General features: G+C 36.6%; 1 protein-coding gene across 3 annotated transcripts in view; it reads left to right on the top strand.

Annotated features, from left to right (window-relative positions):
• PDLIM7 (PDZ and LIM domain 7) overlaps nt 1-18,549 on the top strand; it is a 59,452-nt gene extending 40,903 nt beyond the window's left edge. For all 3 annotated transcript variants that reach the window (XM_072401015.1, XM_072401013.1, XM_072401014.1), the window contains exons 6-11: nt 10,786-10,823; nt 13,613-13,856; nt 13,955-14,135; nt 15,179-15,299; nt 15,412-15,527; nt 16,381-18,549. In XM_072401015.1, the coding sequence (XP_072257116.1) occupies nt 10,786-10,823; nt 13,613-13,856; nt 13,955-14,135; nt 15,179-15,299; nt 15,412-15,527; nt 16,381-16,467 (787 nt within the window). In that variant the 3' untranslated portion in view covers nt 16,468-18,549. The remainder of the gene's footprint in view (nt 1-10,785; nt 10,824-13,612; nt 13,857-13,954; nt 14,136-15,178; nt 15,300-15,411; nt 15,528-16,380) is intronic.
• The last annotated feature ends 1,378 nt before the right edge of the window (nt 18,550-19,927 follow it).

Raw genomic sequence — 19,927 nt, 5'->3', positions numbered from 1 at the left:
AAAATCATTTCACATGGAAGAAGTCAAATCTATGACACAAGAAAACATTTCATTAGGAGACTTGCACCCATTTCATGAGACACATTTGCCATGAAAATGTGCAAATTAATTCTGGAATTATCTTTGTTTGTAGGTAATCATTTCTCATCATGACAAAGGATACTGAAATTTCTATCTATACTTGTTTTCTTTTTTATTGTCATTTCTTATATTCTTATTCTATTCTTTTTCTTGTTCTCTGTTTTCCCCTATATTTTCAATTTCCAATCCCCTCCTTCCCCAACACACAGGGAAAAGTTCATCACAGAGCTTCAGAGTCCCCGGTATACTCGCTTGCGTGACTGGCACCATGAGAGATCAGCCACCTCTCTAAATGTGAAGCCTTGAGCAGAGAAACCAGGGGCGGGACCAGGTGGGGAAGAATATTGCGGAAAAGAACAAGGAAGCTGACATGCTTCTATTATCTCACAAATGTTCTTTGGCACATTACCTACTCCTGATGTGTCACATCCAAGGGCCATTTATTTATTAATGGTGTGTTGTCCACAACTTTGTTACCAGCAGTTGTAAATATATAACGTCTATTTCCCTACCTGCTTATTGTTCTCCCTACGGCTTGTTCTGTGCCTATGAATAATGTGATAAATGTGTCATTACTTTCCAGGAATCCTTACTATTCACTACATTTTCTTGGAGAATATAACAAGAACATTTGTTATTGTGCATAGCAACAAAAATATAGATTACATCCTAATGCAAGTAAAAATTTGTAAATTATTGTAACCTTTGAAGGACTTGTATTGCTAATTACGTTTCTTGTCATTACAACCAATTCTATTCTTGTCTGCTATTTATTTTTTCTTAGTTGTGTTACCTTACACAAAAAACAGCATTTTCCAATATATAAAATACTCAAATCATATATAGTTATACAGTGGCAGGGTCAGTATCTTTTCCAGTATCCAATCTTTTCAGACTGGATGAGTAAAGAAAACCCTTTCCCATTCGGAACTATTGAGAAATGTTAGTGGTGTGGGTACAATTAGGATTACATATAAAATACTCCTTTTAAAAAAAATTGTTGCACTCTGACAACACATTATAACATCAAATGTCAACAACAGTCGCCTATGCTAATATAACTTTACAAAAAGTAGTACTGGCTCCGTTTCAAACTTTATATCTCTGTGGTTCCATCTGACTGTTCAGAATACCTTGATGCCAAATTATACGTTTCTATTTGGCATTTGCTTAATTAGGTGCTTCTATTGGGTCCTGCCATTTAGTGGTTTTGTCTGACATGTAGTGGAAGTCTTGACTTCCAGTACAAGATACCAAAACGCTGGCCTGTCTTTAAATCTGCAGGCTGGTAAAAGCTGCAATGTCTGCTTAGACCCTCATGTAATAAAACCGAAACGTGTGTAACATATACAAAGCCTGTATTTGATTTGAGTACATTGAATACACTAGAATACAATGTAAATTGTTAGGAACATTTGCTTAGAAATTTTTGGTCACTTGTGTAGGTCAGTGTAAGGCAAGGCATCTCTTTTGTATATAGTATATAAAGTCAGGTGTAGATAAAAGATCCTCTTATTAAGGCCAGAGCTTTAAACAGCTTTACATGATGGGGAAAAAAAGTAACCTGACATCTTTCTCCTTGAAGCTGAATCAATTAGATTTGGTGCCTAAGGGTCTATCAGTGTATAAACCAAAGTGTTAGTAATGCCGATAGGGAAGATATATGATTCTGTCTGCTTCCCTGTGCTCTTAGGCACATTGTTTCCCAGTGAAAAAAAATATGACGTGTGCCCAATTTGCAGCACTCTGTGACTAAGCCTTTCTGTCTGATTGAGGACAAAACTCTGAGTCAGTAAAGTGGGGACGCAAGTAGGGGTTTCTTTACATCTCACTACATCATCGGCATTGTTAGCTTATGTACAGAACTGTTGCTGGGCAATCGTACGTAAATGTACTTTAAAATGTATAAATAACTGGGCCTTTTATTTTCTATAAATATTTTGTCATGCATGCGTAATTGCTACTGAGGAGACGCTGATTCCATTTTGCTTTCCTACCGGATCAATGTCTTCTGAAAATATAAATCACAGCAAAATATGTTGTTTCTGTGGACACCTTGTTCCTACCCTTTGTATGATCAGCCCCTTTTCTTCTCACATGGATGTTCAGTGGAACTGTACAAAAAGATGCATCCTTGTAGTTGTAGATAACGCAGATTCCTGGTGCTCATAGACAGTACATAAGGATGCAGAGATTTCACCATAGGAAAGGAAACACTTCCATATTTTCTTTTTCTTTTCATTTTTTTTACATAGCACATGGTGGCATTTGTCAGCTTATTACAAGAAAGTTAGAAGCTCACTGCATTTCTGAATGTATTACATGTATTTACGTTTATAAAAAACACAGATAGCAAATCACTTCCATTGGTGTTACTAAGAGACCACAATGAAGCTGATTTCTTAGGTTTGGAATACATTTTAAAATGCTTATTTAGTTTTTTCCTAATAATTTTTTTTTTTTTTTTTTACAAAGCAGTCTATTTATAAAGAAGGGAATTTGAAATTCACTGTAACATTGCCCAGTGGAGAATATTGCCATTGGATTCTCAACCAGGGAATGTTTTAGTGAATGTCAGATTGGCTGCATAATATATAGTCATTATAAACAGTATGTAACAGAACAACATGGAAAAGCAATCAGGATAGCTTGAATCAATTCTACAGGGGGTTATACCGCTGGTAAATAGGAGACAGTCTCATGACCTTGGACCTGAAGACAATGAAATCCTCTGCACCTTGGGTTGGCTACAGGTCATTTACAATCTACCTGTAGATCACAGCCATGTGACAAGTACTTTGCAACCATGCCATGCCCATCTCCTTTTGAACAGTCTGGATATTGTGGCTTTACAATGGGTCAGCAGTGTGCTGCATCTGTGTTTGTCATTGAGCCCAAATCAAGCTCATTACTGCCACCACTGGCTGTTTGCTGCATGTGCACTCCTCGTGTGTTTGCTGTGTCATTTTATAAAGATCAGCATTGCGTGGTTTAACTTCTAAAATCAAACACCACTTTTTACAGTAGATCTTCAAGGATGTCTATGTAATAGGAAGCGATTTCCACCCCGTAATGTTGCCTACCCCAGATCTACACATCCTGTGTTGTACACCCTAGGATATGTGGCATACGTATGTGTGTAAACTGCTCGGTACAAAGCATATACACATTAACAAACAAAATGTACCAAACCACTAGGTATTACCCAAGTAAGTTACCCTAAGCCCCGTTCAGGTATTCCACAGCTATGTCCAGTAGGAATAAAAGAATGACATTGGGAAACCTCCAGATTTTCACCCAATACGAAGGACGAAATAATCTAGTGTGTGTATGTAGCTTTGAAAGGAATACAATTTTCACTATTCTAACCAATAAAATAAACATCAGCAGTGGATTTTTTAGCTGATTTGTATTGTTTCTCTAGGGTTTAGGCCAACACCACGGGGATCTGGATGTTTTTTTATCTGCTATAAACATTAGTTTTTAAGCTTACTTCATGGTAACTCAGTTTTACAATTTATTGGCCTGCACTTCCAACTATCATCTCATGTTGATGAACACCCTTCATAAGTATATATCTGTATGCACAGTGGATATATGAAGGGGTTTAAACCTCTGTTAATATAGCAGAGTTTTGTCATTTAAAAAAATGAGACCACAGTGAATCATTTCAAAATGTTCCCCAACTTTACTGTGGCCTACCTGTACCTTTGACCTACTGTAACCTGTACAGTTCCATTGGGTAACAAATCTCATAGGGTAAACATATAAAAGGATAAAAATAAAAAGGTACGATAAGCTGATTGCATAAGTGTGCACACCACGTGCACTTTGTTAAAGCACCTTTTGATTTAATTACATCATTCAGTCCTTGGGTAGGAGTATCATCATTAAACATCTTGACTTGTCAATATTTGTCTAAATTTGTCAGATTGCGAGGGCATCTCTTGTACAATCCTCTTCAGGTCATTCCACTAATCTTCTATTGGATTTTGATCTAAACTCTGTCTGGGCCATTCCAAAACTTTATCTTTCTTCTGGTATAGCTATTCTTTTGTTGATTTGGATGTATGCTGGATGTATTTTTAACTGTTCCCTCCCTGTTTTATTAATTCCCTCCACCTTCCCTAAAGCCCCAGTTCCAGCAGGAGAAAAGCTAACCCAAAACACCACAATTGATTTATGTGGGCTTTAATAAATATGCCTCTAAAAGTTCAACCGCTTTGTAGTTTTGTATAAGATCTCTGCTCAAATCAGTTTTCGTTTGCCCACTCATTCCAGGGTGCTAAAATCTGAATTCTAATTGGCTGACACGAGGTTCTTCACGTCATTATTTTTTCTGTATAATATAACATGATATTGAACACTCTGTATGTACATTCTACAAGAATGCTGTCCAATTATCAATTACATATTACATCTCTATTGTACAGGGTGTATTTACTAGAAATGCATATAATCTTAGCTCCAAATCAGTTAACCTCTTCATTGCCTGTAAGGGAAAAACAATCAATGGGTCTGCAAGCACTGCAGTAACAGAATCAATCTTATCATATAGGTTTTGAAATGTTAGGAGGAGTTAATATTTGGCTCTGCACTGGTTCCAACAGTGATGAAGAATTCTCCTTTCTCTCTACAACCCAGGGCAGCTGGTACAAAGGGCAGGCAGAGAGCAGAAGCCTTTGTGCTCAGATTCTCCTGCTAGGAAGTAATCCTGTGTCTGCCCCCGCACTCCGCCTGACCAAGAGCCCAACAGATGTTGCACAGATGTTGGCTGATTAGAATGCAGGCTGGTGGTCAATTAACCCACACCCTTCCCAAAAAAAAGGAAAAAAAATCTGATAGCTTCAGCAGTTAACTGGCTTTTGCAATGCGTTACAATTAAAAAAAATTGTTATCTAAAATCTATTGAATGATGCCATGTTTACTTGTACAGGATGATTAAAACAATGAAAGAGTGCTCTGCACTGCCCAACATATTGATGGATCACAGAAACCATTGATGGAGCATAGTAATATTGACAAAATAGTTCCTATGAATTTTATGTCATGTTCAACGGGTATATCGAATCCCAAGCTCAGTTTAAATAGCCATATGAGTATCACATCTCATAAATACCTTACCATTAAATGGAGCATACCCATTGTCATAAAATAAATAGCTGCTTTTATCCTGTGAAAAATATGAGGATTAAAAGGCCCTTCTAAAGTTCTTGGTTGCTTAATAAATAAATGATTTGACTCACTTGTCTACATAGAATGGCTAAGATTTACATAGACTTTCACATAAGTTGTTCCCAGCTTTACATTTAGAAAAATTGTTTTACCATACAATGTCCCTGGAATCTCCAGTTCTATTCATATATTAGTAAAGTGCAGTGTGTTGGAGCAGCCCCTGAGCCAAACCATCCTGTGAGACTATATGTGAGAGTCAGTTTTCTAAAGGGATTGATCACATAAATTTCCTCCCCTACCCATAATAAAACAAATCAGTTACTCTGGGATTTGTGAAGTAAACCTGGGAACTGGAAGCCAAGAATACCATTGCAAACACCTAAGAAATGGCAGGATGATCAACATTCAGCTAAAGGGGTATTCAAACTTCATCTTTGGCTTTAGTTCATCATTCTTCCATATTTCCAATCCTGCCTGTTGCTTATTGGCCACTTATCACATTATAGGACCAATATGTATGAGGAGGCAGTGGTCCAGGCCAAGCTCAACCTTTACAGCCAGACGTCTCCAAAGCCCTTGATCTGCTGGCTGTTTAAATATTTTCTTTTACCTCAAGATAGCATTTGCCTATACATTTTTTTCATGGAAAATTAGGTTGTAATTGCCCAGACTTTTGATTAGTTCACTGTTTAAGAGATATAAATTCAAAATCTGCACCCATGTTTGCCCCACCCGCATCAATGTTTTAGGTCCAGAACTGCAGTGACCAATAGAAGTTCTGACATTAGACTTTTAGGTGGCTCAGGGCAGAAGGACCAAACTGAGGGAGAGGGTACTAAAGGGTCTTACAGGGCTACCAAAAATGGATGTGATTCACACTATTGCCACTTATGCTCCATTTTTTGGGTGGATTGACCCAGTATTCATATTGAGTGTGAGTGTAATGAAGCTGCTGTTTTCATATATTCCTAAGAAACATTAGATAAACTTTGTTGTGGAGGTTTGGGTTATTGTAGAAGGAATTATGAAGGAGGTAAAGAGCATAGGATTGTAAGATCGTACCATAGAATTTAGAATTCCATCCTACTTTATATAATATTTATTTACCACAGGAAGACAAAAAGACACCAAATATTATTAATCATCCACATTTCATTTGGCTTTAATTGCCTATTTTTGTTACTGTTGTAAAATGAGTGATGGATAAAGTACAAGTATATAGGTCACAGAACTCCTAGGAGTCTTTTTCTCACATTGGCCTACATATAGCCTTGAGCATAGGTACTACAATGCTGTTTTCTGCCATCAACAATGAATGTTAAAGTGTATGAGCAGCTTCCTATCTACAATATTTTCATTTATTGAATGGCTGCAGCTATTTTTATTTCTGGTGGGCAGACCATTGCCATGTTTTTCTAAAGACTTTTATATACCCTTTTCTTGGATCTTGATTTACCCTCCATAAAATAAAAAGACTAAGTCAGCCTAAAACTGATTTTCTCCCAGCTACTTGATGGCTAATTCTATGCACCACTGACAGGTAATCCACTGACCACCAACCAACAAAGACTATTTTGTCAGTAGGGTCAAAGATACAATTACTGTTGACATTTTATAAATTCCATATATCTGCCAATCTGTTAGTAAACAGATTTCATGCAAAAACCTAATTTTTGTACAGAAAAGGTATACAAAGGGGACCCAAATCTAACTGTGCTGTTTTATTAAATGCAGTCACGATCAGCTATTGTATTTCTGCAAAACCTTTGCAGGGTTTCGAAATGATTTAATGTGATGGCCTGCTCAGATTTTCTAGAGACTTAGCAGGGACAACTGACACCTTTTGAAAAAAAAAATAAAGAGCAAATTTCTTCTGCTTATAGTATTACATGGAACATACCGTTCCATTGGAAATCCCTATGGTCCTTGCTATGGCAGTAGCCGGGTAGATCCGAGTGTTGTAATAAAATTATTCACAAATGTTTAAAAAGAGGTCCATAAAGGCTATGTTAAACATATTTTTACATGGTGGTTTATGTTTAGAATTTAAATTGAGTAAATTGTAGCAACCAATCAGAATTAGATACCAGGCTATTACCAGCAAAGTTCATTTTAATTTTCTTACTAATCAAACACATTGGAAATGTGTTGAAAATTACAGCTCTGCGTAATATGTTGACGCTATATAAATCCTGTTTAATAATAATTGGAAAGGAGAAAAAACTTTTTTTGATATTGTAGTGAAAGCATTTGACTTTATACTTATTTAGGTAAAAATCACAATCACCAAAATGTTTAACAGCAACAGTATAAAAGATTATAATAATGAATCAGTAGTTGTGAAATCCTTATAGGCCAGCATTACATTTAAATTCTTGTAGTCACATCAATTTCCATCTGGACCTACAATTCTGAGGAATATTGTGTTTTCAAACATTTATACAAGTGTATCTTTGGCAGTAGAATATGTAAAAGCCTCATATAAAAAGCAAATAAATGATATAAACCACGAAACAAGGCCATGGTTTATCCTTTGGATATCCTACAATGAGTGCAGTTGGGTAAAATAGGATGTTAATAACTAGTGTAGCCCTGTATATATAAAAAGCCCTTGGGCATATTAGAAACATCCTTCACTCTGCATGTAAATAAATGTCACAGTTAAGTGTTCTATATTCTCCATAAATATAGAACTTTGTATTCTAGAACATGCTGATCTCAGCAGAGCAGCAGACCCAGTCTACAGAATTTCAGGAAAGCTTAGAATGCAAGCTAGAGGTGGATGGGTAATAGGTATGCTTGAATGATAAACCCATACAGAATGTATTCAAATCAAAGACTTTATATATACATAAATGTGCATAGAATTAATACTGTTCCTTCTGTAATAACTGAGCTCCAGGACATAGCACCTTCTAATTCCATCTCTGCACATTCCTCATCAGATGACAGATGTTGACTGGTGCAGGGAGGGGTGTCATCCTGCTTTCTTGACGTGTGCTGTTTGCCATTTTTTTTCCCAGTCAGGTTGAAAAAAGCAATTGTACTAAAATCAATCCAGTCTTTCTTGGAACAAATTAAATACATGTGAGCTCTTTATTGCAGAAGGGTCAGGCTATATCTGTTCTGTAATGAACCAAACTTACATGCCTGTTCACACTCTTAAGCTACGTACACACATGCAATAATTGACGTTGGAAAGGATCTTTCATGATCCTTTCCAACAACTGCACGATGCATTAACGAGTGCTGTACATAGCGCACTGTTCTGCTCTATAGAGAGGGGAGGGAGAGAACAATGGAGTGGCACCTGCTTCACTTGCATTACGATTGGTCCTCATCCGCAGATCCGCCAGGACGCATGACGAGAGCTGTACACGTCAGATTCTCGTCCAATATCAGCCCTGGGGTGATTATCGGAAGACAATCATCTGATGTGTGTACGTAGCCTTATTAAGAATGTACACATTGAGCTGTGCATACACATCTCAATGTACAATCCCAAATACCTGGCTGTCGGGAATTTTTGAACTCTGGCCCAGATTGGCCAGGCTGGAATGCAGATACATCATCCCAGCCTGGCCAGTCAAGATGACGGAAGATTCTGAACCTAGAGGAGGACTGGGTGAAGATGACAGTGAAATAATTGTGAACAGACATGTAAGTTTGTTTTATTGCAGAAGAGATGAAGCCTGTTCCTTGTGCAATAAAGAGTCTATCAACTCACTTTTTTTTTTTTTAGCTTTAGTTTTGCAGGGAGGACAAGTTGGAGGAAGGCAAGAGGCTTAGTAAAGATCTGAGAGAAAGCTGAGTACTATTAAAGGCAACTTCTCCTAATATAAAGTTGTGTCTTAAACTGAAGCTAAATCTTTTATTCATAAAAATGTTAGAAATATAACATGGGGCATAAGGAAACAAGGTTATTTTATTTACAATGAGGGTCTAACATTTAAATACCAGTAGCTGACACTAATGAATTGATAAACATACAGTATACATACATTAGTAAATTATGTTGCTATATATCTTACATGCGTTCAATGCTGCCAAAGGTGAGGCCTTACATTGCAGGGAGGTGTTTATCACCTTTGTTTTCACTGATGAAACCTTCACTTTATCATATTGTAAGCAGCTGTAATAGGACAATGACACAATTGATTTGGGTCGGCTGTAATACAGGCCCAAGCATTGGTGTATTTTTATATGGAAGATGGAAGCAATAAACCAAATAGAAAATATTTACAGTACTTTGTAATGCATGGACAGATGACATTTATAGCTACAAACGCTTCATTATAAGATGATATAGATGAAACCTAGATACTTTTTTGTGAACTTAGGCCAAGCCAAACGGTTACACCTCAGAGGTTTTGTAAGGATGACCCTGAAAAGAGCAGAGTGTTCAGAAAAGTGATTGGAATAATATTTAAGAGATACAGCAAAAAGGACCTCTGTAGTATGAGGAAGGTCAACTAATGGACCGTGATATATATATATATATAGGTAAGCATGTACAGATTTGTACTACTAAAACATTCCCCTAAATAAACAGTTGCCATTGTTGGAATCCAGTGTTTAGGGTTTACTTGTATCCACTGTACAGGTTAATTATCCTGTGCTTGTAAAAAAGCAACTTCAATACACCATCATTTACCATTGCTTGCATCTAAAGATATATCATATTGCAACTATTTTTAGTTAAACAAATTTGAAATAAACACTAGCTGTTTATAAGACTATCATGGTTCTGTCAGTAATGATAGATGATTAATACCTGAAAAAAGGAAGTGTCTGTATGTCTTCTAATTGGCAGCAAATCCTAGCCAAGTAGGTCTAAATCAAAGAATACAGAATAGCTCCTACTGAGTTGTAGTGATCTTAGCAGCCCTCCTTACTTCAAAACCAGAAACAAATTAATAGCATATATTCCGAGACGAGGTCTAGAGTTAACTGCTATGTTTTCCCTTCATCAACCTTACCCTAGCAATAGAACTCATATTTACAATGCAGGCAATCTGCCTGACCTGCCCTGAGCCAGATAGCATTTGCAGGCCTTAACTGCAGTGTATTCCCAAACGTGTGCTTTGTATTGCATATACTGAACCTCAAGCAAGCGTGCTAGACAGTGCCAGGGAAAGTTACTGCCATGCTCCGTAAACTGGTATGGCCACTTATGCCCTATGGCAGCACCTGGTTTATGTGCATTGTTGTACAGGCCACCAGTATCGTATTATTCAGAGTAGGTCAGGAACATGTTTGCCTTGGAAGAATTCATTTTTTTTGCAAGCCATAGTGATTTAATCTTAAATTATGGACAACAACACATGACTTGATATGTGGGGTTCCACACAATTTGTTATGGACAGGATATATTTTAATATTGGTTGGTGTCACAAGCAGCAAGTTTTATAGGAAAAAATGTAACAAATATTACTTGTTGATTTGGTCAGTTTACCACAGGATATGTGTGTTTATTTTTGTTATAATCAGCCATAGCAAATCCTAAACCTTTTTCTCTCTCTCTTACAGGCAAGAATCAAGGAATGTATCTAAAAATGCTGGTCAAGGTGAGTGACAGATTTTATATATATATATATATATAGATAGATAGATAGTGCTTATTTCTTTCCTATTTGTTTAGAATATTCTACTATCCTCTACCACCTTACTATAAAGAGCACACAAAGCAGCCCACATTTTGTGGCCATAGTGTAGAAGTATAGGAAAAGCTGCAAACTGCATAGAAAGAGATTTGGAGAGATTTAGTAAGGAAACTATACTTTAATTCTGATTGTTTGCTTTTGGGCCATTTACTACATTTGTTGCATTGGCAATGTATGCTTGCTGCATTCCCATTGCTAAATGACAGATATCCCCTTTCTGAATTAATAAGCAGGGAGTTATTGCAGGAATGTCTGCAAATTTTATGGAGATTCTGCTGAGAAATGCTATAATATTTCCAAAGCAAGGGTAAATTATTATTATTATTATTATTATTAAACAGGATTTATATAGCGCCAACATATTACGCAGCGCTGTACATTAAATAGGGAAAATCTATCAATTATTGATAAAACTGTGGGTGTAAACATCAATGGTTCTTTGTGACTGATACGGATTTACATCGCTAGTTGAGGTGATCCATGTGCATTTACTTTTGGAGATGTAAATAAACGTCAGTTTTAAACATCATTTTTCACTGTGTGTGTGTGTGTGTGAACATCTGTGTGTATTTATTTAGTTTAACTCTTCATGAGAATGGGCATAACGCACTAGTGTTCTCCTGTACTCATCCTGGATGAAGGGGCAGATACCTGGGACCCCGTGTTGAGGCCTAATTTGCTCTTTACAAAATAAAATCAACCACATAATACATGTGTGGCTGACATATGGGCATGGAACATACTAATATGTATATATATATATATATATATATATATATATATATATATATGTGTGTGTGTGTACCCAGGTCAAGTTATTATGGGAATTTTCAGTGATAATTCTGGTAAGGCTATGCTCCCAATATATAGATTGTGGCTACCTTTGCATGTGTTGTAGAATAACCAATTTACAACCATATACTACTACACACTGTGACAATGACCTTTTTACTTCATCAAATAGGGCAGAACACAGAAATTACATACTGCAACTATTTAGTCATATCACTAGAACTGGCCATAACTCCTGATTTACTCTGTGTGCTAAAATTCATAACATTTTTTACATAAAAGAAAGCAGAAACATTTTCTCTTAAAACTACATGTGTAACAGTAACTAAACCCCACAAACCAACTCTTATTAAGTCCATAGTTGTAGTTTTGCTTGATAGGTTTTTTTAACACATACACTGGTTTTATAGGCTCCGGCCATAATTTTCCCCGTAGCTGAAAAAGGTTTTAATCTGAATACTTACATTCTCAGACTTTGGCCTTTAATCAAGTGAAGCCTAATGACTGATCACTGGCTGCAGTTTCTGTAAAATGCACATTAATTATAATGTCTCCTTCCTCTAAACACATTCATTCTGTTCCGTCTTCTGCAAATGCTCCCACACACGATATTTACCATTTATAGGCACTTCCCGTTACTCTACAACAGCTGAAATTCTGACATATGCCCATTTCTGCTATGATAGTGGGGGGCTGTATATTTAGACTTAAACAAACTATTCCCTTTAGGTTGCTGTTTTGATAAATTTGTTTCATGCCTAAAACTCTTTACAACCCTGAGGACCTATTCTTATTTAGAAGTTTATTTAAAAGACACAAGGTAAATGCTGCAAAATCTAATATATATTTAAAGCATAGTGGTGATTTCAGTTCTGATTCATTTTCTGATAAAACAGTCATTCTGAGGTGAATCTGTAGTCTGAATTGAAATTATACAAATCGAGATTGATCAAATTATAATGGAATTCCAATTGTTGTCCAAAAACAAATAGACAGAATATCGCACATGTATGTGCTGTTTGAGAACACACAACTGACAGGGGATCTGTGATCTACTCAGAAAAATTCCACTGACATATCATGAATTGTAGCATTTAACAGTTCTGTGTAGCTGTGTTACAAAATACCTTTTAAGAGTTTTAGAAAGCTGATAACATGGGGAAAAAAGGTTGTGAAGCAAAGAATTGTTGATTTTATTGTAGACAAGGTTTCCCAATAAAGTGCAAGTATCCTTGGACCCCTTGACCTACTTGTCCCAAAAGCACTTGCACCCCCTGAACTCTCATGCTGTAGGGAGAGTTTTAACGCTGAATTCTATATTGAAAATATTCAAATAATGCAGCTTTGATGTCACTAATAAATCAATAAAGGAATTTTGGCAATGCAAGTAGTTCAGTAGCCTTTATTTGAATTGAATTGATGTTAGTGGCTTGTAATGTGACAGGAAGCACAGAACAAGGAGCTAATGAGTTAATGTTCCAACATGGAGCATGCTGATTGGAGAAATCAGGGTCACAGAAAGATGGGCTCATCACTGTTCTGCTTCATGGGGAGGGTCCAGGACAACCAAGTTTAGAGGAAATGGGTTGAAGCTATCCATCCAGGTTATCAATGTGAACTACAGAAAACTCTACAGAAATATATTTACTAATTTAAAGATTCCTAAATCTTTAGAACAATAACATAAGAATCAGAATTCACCTTGCCATTGTTCAATATTAGCTGCGTGAATTTCTATTATTTCTGCTTAGTAACTACACTTAGAATGTGTACTCATGGATAAGGTTTATACTGCCCTATTGATGCTGGTGTTTTAGTACAATAGTATGACATTAGTATATGGATTACAAGGCATTGTGCATCCCAGTTGTGTTGATTTGCATTGCTCTTTTCTGTTATAGATGCCACTGACTTTCCAGCCCCTCCTCCATCTTCTACTGGACCTGCAGTACGTCCTCCTTGGACCACTGATCCCTCCTTTGCTGAGCGCTATGCTCCTGATAAAACTACCACTGTTCTGACCAAGCACTCTCAGCCAGCAACTCCCACTCCAGCCCAGAACCGCAGTTCAATCCTGCAGGCTGCACAGCCTGATTCTTCTGGAGAAAAGACTCCTGTTTGCTCCCAATGTAACAAGGTCATTAGGTGAGTATATTCTCCAGACAATAATTATTTTAAGCAAGACTGTAATGTTTAATGCTGACACAGAAAGCAATAACTATAGTTTTATTTTGTCTATACAGAGGAAGGTATCTACTAGCACTGGGACGTTACTATCATCCTGAGGAGTTCACCTGCTCACAGTGCCACAAAGTGGTTGAGGAAGGAGGATTCTTTGAAGAGAAGGGATCCATATTCTGTCCAAGATGCTATGACGTCCGATTTGCCCCTAATTGTGCCAAGTGCAAAAAGAAGATTACAGGGGTGAGAGAAAGCTTCCACATTATTATGTAGAGAATGAATAATCATTCTGTAGAGATGTTTAATATGTCTTGTTTAAAAGCCGGCCTTTAATATCCCAGTTGTGTCATTGTTCTACTGTCCATGGTATGAGTTGAGACACTATTTTCCTTTTTAATTATTTCTCCTGTCCTCTGTGTATTGTGCCTCAAGATATACCACAATTATTCAGAGCAGCATGATAATCACTGATTTTATAGAATGACAGAGGCTATCTGGTTATGTCATGATCCTGGTCTGTAGATCTTTTGGAATGTTCCTGATATTTTTGCTTTAATTCATTTATGTCTTGCTTTAAATAGCAGTAATCACATTTTAGTGTGTTAGAACTTTTCTGTTCCCAGCCATCTCTCTCATTTTTCCCTCCTAGTGTAGTCTTTGGGGTAGGACTAAAGGAATATAATATAGAGTGTTATTTAAGCGACAGTTCAGGTCTGATGACCTTACATCCAAAGTGGATGCTTAAAATAAACTTAAATATATAAAATATCATTGGAAGTCTGTTGAAGCCATTACACTTGACATTCATCCACTTTATCTGTGTTACATTATTTGTATATAATAATATTAAGTGAGCAGTTCTGAGGGCTCAGAACTACTGCCCTGGTCCTACTTGCTCTTTTGATTGCTAGTGAAAATTACCCTATCTGCAACTCTTGCCCTCTAGTTAGCATTCCCAGTACCTGTGACTTTTATGTTTGTAATATATTGACAACTAATCAGTAACTGTAGCTTAATGGTAAGCATTTGTGGAGACATATTGCTATATTCTGTACTATGTCGTATAATGATATCGTAGAACATAAAACTTTATATGATCTTTAATATTCTAGTCTTAGCTAACCAGTATGTTATTTCAGTACTACAGAGATGTGATGTGAATGACTTGGAACATGAAGTAGTAATAAAATGCACCGTGTATACTTTTGTCACTTTTTATAGTATTGTATTTGCTGTAGAATTTTTGTAAATATATTTTTATATATTCTTTGTGGGTTTTTTTTCAGGAGATCATGCATGCTTTGAAAATGACTTGGCACGTTCAATGTTTCACTTGTGCCTTTTGTAAGACCCCTATTCGCAACAGAGCTTTTTATATGGAGGAAGGCCAGCCATACTGTGAAAAAGGTGAGCTGTACAAATTTATCACAGGAAAACATGGGGAGAGCATTGCTAATATTTGTACTTGGATCTGTCTTAAAAGTGTTTTAGTAGAACTAACAGGTGTTTGTTTGTACAGATTATGAGAAGATGTTTGGCACTAAGTGCCGGGGCTGTGACTTTAAGATTGATGCCGGTGACCGTTTCTTGGAAGCTTTAGGATTCAGCTGGCATGACACCTGTTTTGTGTGTGCGGTAAGCTCTGTTTTATTTTTTATCTGCAAGAACTTCTGTATACTATCCTTGATATTGCAGTAAATCATTTTATAAATGTGGAAGTAATTTCAGGACATTTTGTTTTCACTTCATCATCATCATACTACTCATCATCATAAATATGGGTGTCCTTCTTTATAGGTAACAATTAAGTATTGTAATGGGTATCCATATGTGCAGTAGAAAGGACTTCAAAATACCAGTATGCAGAATATTTCTGTGGTCATTACAACATTACTCAGCTGCCAACAGATCAAAATGATTTAAAAAAAATATACATTTTAAAGATTAGATTTTTGTGTCTTGTTTTTAATGCTTATAACCATAAATAAAACCATACTTACAGCCTACAAACTCATTAACATCTAAAAAATAACCAGAACCCTACATCAAAGTGATTAATGCCTAGAGTTGCCTCGGAACCATTGACTGGGCGTTCAAATGCTTCATGTAGGAATTAATCTTTGCCTGTGTGTACAGCAATGCCCAAAGCAGTTTTGTAATCACATTTTTCACAAAGGCACTTAGCGTTCCAATGTTTAGATATCTCACTATTTGCATCGAACTTTGTAGTGCAGGCCCATGGTAACCAGCTGAGAGGTCCACTACATTGTGTTGTGGCAAGGGGAGAGAGCATTTCTCGACATCTGTGAACATCCTGCAATTTCAATTTAGGAATTTAGTCATCAGTAGGTACCCATGGTCTAGTCCTCCCAACATTTAAAGTTTAAGATGTGACATTACCTGGTGTGCTTTAAAGACTCCACAATATTTTTATACCCTACTGCTGCTCATTATGTATGAAACTGACTCTTGTTTCTTCTCTTTATAGATTTGTCAGACTAATCTGGAAGGCAAGACATTTTATTCGAAGAAGGACAAGCCTCTTTGCAAGACTCATGCCTTCTCCAATGTCTGAGTAGCTGGCTTAACTGCACACTGGCACACGTACACTCTCACAGACATGCACACATCATACACAATATAGCTACCTGCATCATGTATGGGATTCATTGGAGCCTTGATGGGTTGGAGACCCATATACACATTCAGTTATATTTAAAAACCTGCAGTGAATGAAGAACATGTTGGGTTACAGTCACATTTCAACATTAAACTGAAGATCTAGTCCATTATAATATTAGGTGCTAAACTTAATAGATGACAGTGATTGATTTGTCTGTAGTTTATATTGATCACTTGTATTTGGGAACGGAAAGAATTTTAGAATAAACAGCAGACCTCCACGGAATTTAAAAATGTTGCTAGATAGATATATTAAAATTGTTTTAAAAAAAAAACATAAAAAAGTTGCCATGAGCAATTGGCACTTTAAAGCCACAAAGACATCCCCACTTGCAGGCTGCAAAACTTTAACTTTGAAATTCAGTATTCCAAAGGAAGGGACCTCACTGTGTACATTTTTAGACAAATACTCTCTAAAGTACCTTGGATGAGGTAGGTGATAGAAGAATGAGTGCAGTGGGCACAAAGCTTGGCATGTTTACACAGAGAAAAAAAATGTAACTATAACTAGTTTACAATGTAAAGGGTAAGGATTTGATACTAAAGGGGATACTAGAAAGAGGAAGTTTACATATGGCACAGTTTACAGATTTTGCACACACTTTGGCTTATTTATGAGCAGAGGAAATGCAATAAATGTGTATTAAGTGCAGTAACTCAAACACCACAATTCAGTTTTCTCCAATCATATCAGTTTGAAGTTTATTCTGATTATGGCATGCTGCACTTTGCACAATTATAGTAATTTGCCAGGTCTTATTAAATAAACCTGACTGTTCTATTTTGGTTTTACCTTTTGTATATAGATATATATGCAGCTACACTATACATATTGGACTCCTGTTACATTTTTCAATTGCCAGGCAGATACAGTAATTTAGCATAGTGAATATTCATATGAAATGTATAAAATGTTAGCATCCATGTGAAGTATAGAGTATCTAATTCAATATTTCTCTCAAATGGTTTATTTGGTATAGATATAACCCTAGTAGTAAGGCTTACTGTGTGGGCTGTTTTGTACTGATCTGGTATTTAACTTACAATCCTAGTGAAATCCTGCAGGCATATAAGTGGAGCTTGCAGCTCAGACCACAATAAGGCAATTTCCTTCACATCAGTAAAGAGCAGGGATGCAACAATCTGTCCCATAAAGGTGTGGTGACCACAATGTCATTCCCCCTATGTTAAAAAAAATAAATAATTTTCCTGTCAGGCAGTGATGGGCCTTTGTGCTTCTGGGCCTCTGTTACACTATTCTAGGGGTTACTATGAAGACTTCAGCTAGAAGTATATTCCTTCTCCTTTCTGTTGTAACATAATATTAGGAAATACATTACAATTTAAGATCCAGCGATTTTATACCATATTAATACACTGTAGCTGTCAATATTCAATGTGAAAAGGGTGTGAATTTATTTTAGTACCAAACTTAAACAAGGAATTCGGACAAACCTCTTAAAACACATTTGGTGCATACCTTTTCAGCATTATGCCTTAGTTTGGTCAGTGGAAGGCCTGGTGTAGATTGGCCAAATTCAGGATGCATTTAAAATGCTTCCGGGTAATGGTTTCAGAGTTGTTTCTAGCTTCTTTGTGATGTTTCAGAAGTTCATATCTACAAGCTTCACAAAATGCAATTTTTTTATTTGAGTTGTAGCTTTTCTACAATCATATGTGAAGTGCAGTCACCCATAACATCTAATCAGATTTCATTGAACGTTCATGTGAAAGTTGATTTCTAAATGGACGATCCAGGTTAATGTACACAGCTCTTAGCATTAATAAATTACCCAAACCAACTGCATCTGCCTGTGCTAAAAGGACAATATTCATGTCACTTTAGTGATAATGCCAAACTGATATGACTAATGTGCTGTGAAGTGCAAAGTTTTTTCTCGGATCTCACTGTTTTCACTTTGCTGTAATGTTATACACATTAATAAATGCTTCCTAATTGATGTTCAACAGATAAGTGTTTGTTGCTTTATTGTTTTTTTTCTTACTGGTCATTTTGCAGCATTCTAATTAATAAATAAAGAGATGTGGGGCTTCTGCTATACGCCTGGCTTTTCTGTATTGATGGAGAAGATGCCTATAGCTACAGTCATAGCAGTTTATCATACAAAGCTGTATATATGACATTCACATCATTTTCTCTATGACTTATTCAAACTGAATGATGAGTAGTCTGCTTCTTGAAAATCAGACGTCCTTAATAGGTATTTATTCTAAAGGGTTAAATTCTGTTTTAGTGACCACATACTTTTAAATAATTTTCCAGTATTTATTTACATTTTGACATGTCCACACTTTCATGGTATTGGTATTGTGTTCAACTTTGAAAATTGTAGATTAGTCACTAGAGGGTAGATAAGCTACTAAAATTAGATGCAATTACCTTTTTACTTTGGAGGTAAGTTACCTTCCACATAGGGAGCGTATTGGACCTGATTTAATAAAGCTCTCCAAGGCTTGAGAGGATATACTTTCATCAGTAAAGCTGGGTGATCCAGCAAACCTGGAATGAATCTTGTCCAAGATTGAAAACATTTGCTTGCAAATGACTTTGAAGAAATCCATTCCAGGTTTGCTGGATCACTCAGACTCACTGATGAAAGTGTATCCTCTTCAGCCTTGGAGAGCTTTAATAAATCAGGCCCATTGATTCAATGCATTCACCAGCTTATAGCCTCTCAATGTGAGAAGGAAACAGTGAAACACAACAATTACCATTTCATAGACAGTGGAGTCTGCTTATGTAATAAACATGGCTGCTCACATATACACATTTCATTACAAAACTATAGACAGAAATTAGGTATATATTTTGTAAACAATGAACAGCCTTTAAATTGCTAAAATCCAGGTATTCTGCAAGACCCTTCACAGCATGAAAGATTAGTGTTGGTGTTCGAATTTGGGTCGTCCTTATATTCGACCCGAATATGGCTGTTCGAATTCGGATAGACCCAACCCCAAAAACACAGGATTCGTGTGTAAAAAGAATTGTGTTAAAAAAAATTAATGGTAAAGTAATTTATTGAATGTGTGTGATTTGTGTAATTAACTTTTATTTTTTTACAGGTTATCCCACAATGACAGGATGATTCATCACCTCTAGTGCTCTGTGATTGGCTGAGGGAAGGTAAACCTTGATGACAGCTCAAGGGTCATCAGGATTTTCCTTTCCCCAGCCAATCACAGAGCACTAGAGGTGAAAGAATGGGGAGACTTGTCCCCATTTAGCTTCTAGTGCCCCGGGGATCTTCTCAATGAATGTGGCCGCAGTCACATTCATTGAGAACAGTGTGAGATCCGCAGCACTAGAGGTTAATTAACCTCTAGTGCCG

This window comes from Pyxicephalus adspersus, chromosome 2, assembly GCF_032062135.1.
Source record: "Pyxicephalus adspersus chromosome 2, UCB_Pads_2.0, whole genome shotgun sequence".
Classification (NCBI taxonomy): Eukaryota; Metazoa; Chordata; class Amphibia; order Anura; family Pyxicephalidae; genus Pyxicephalus; species Pyxicephalus adspersus.
The sequence above is the reverse complement of the archived record's forward strand: the minus strand, read 5'-3'. Positions and strand labels throughout refer to the sequence as shown.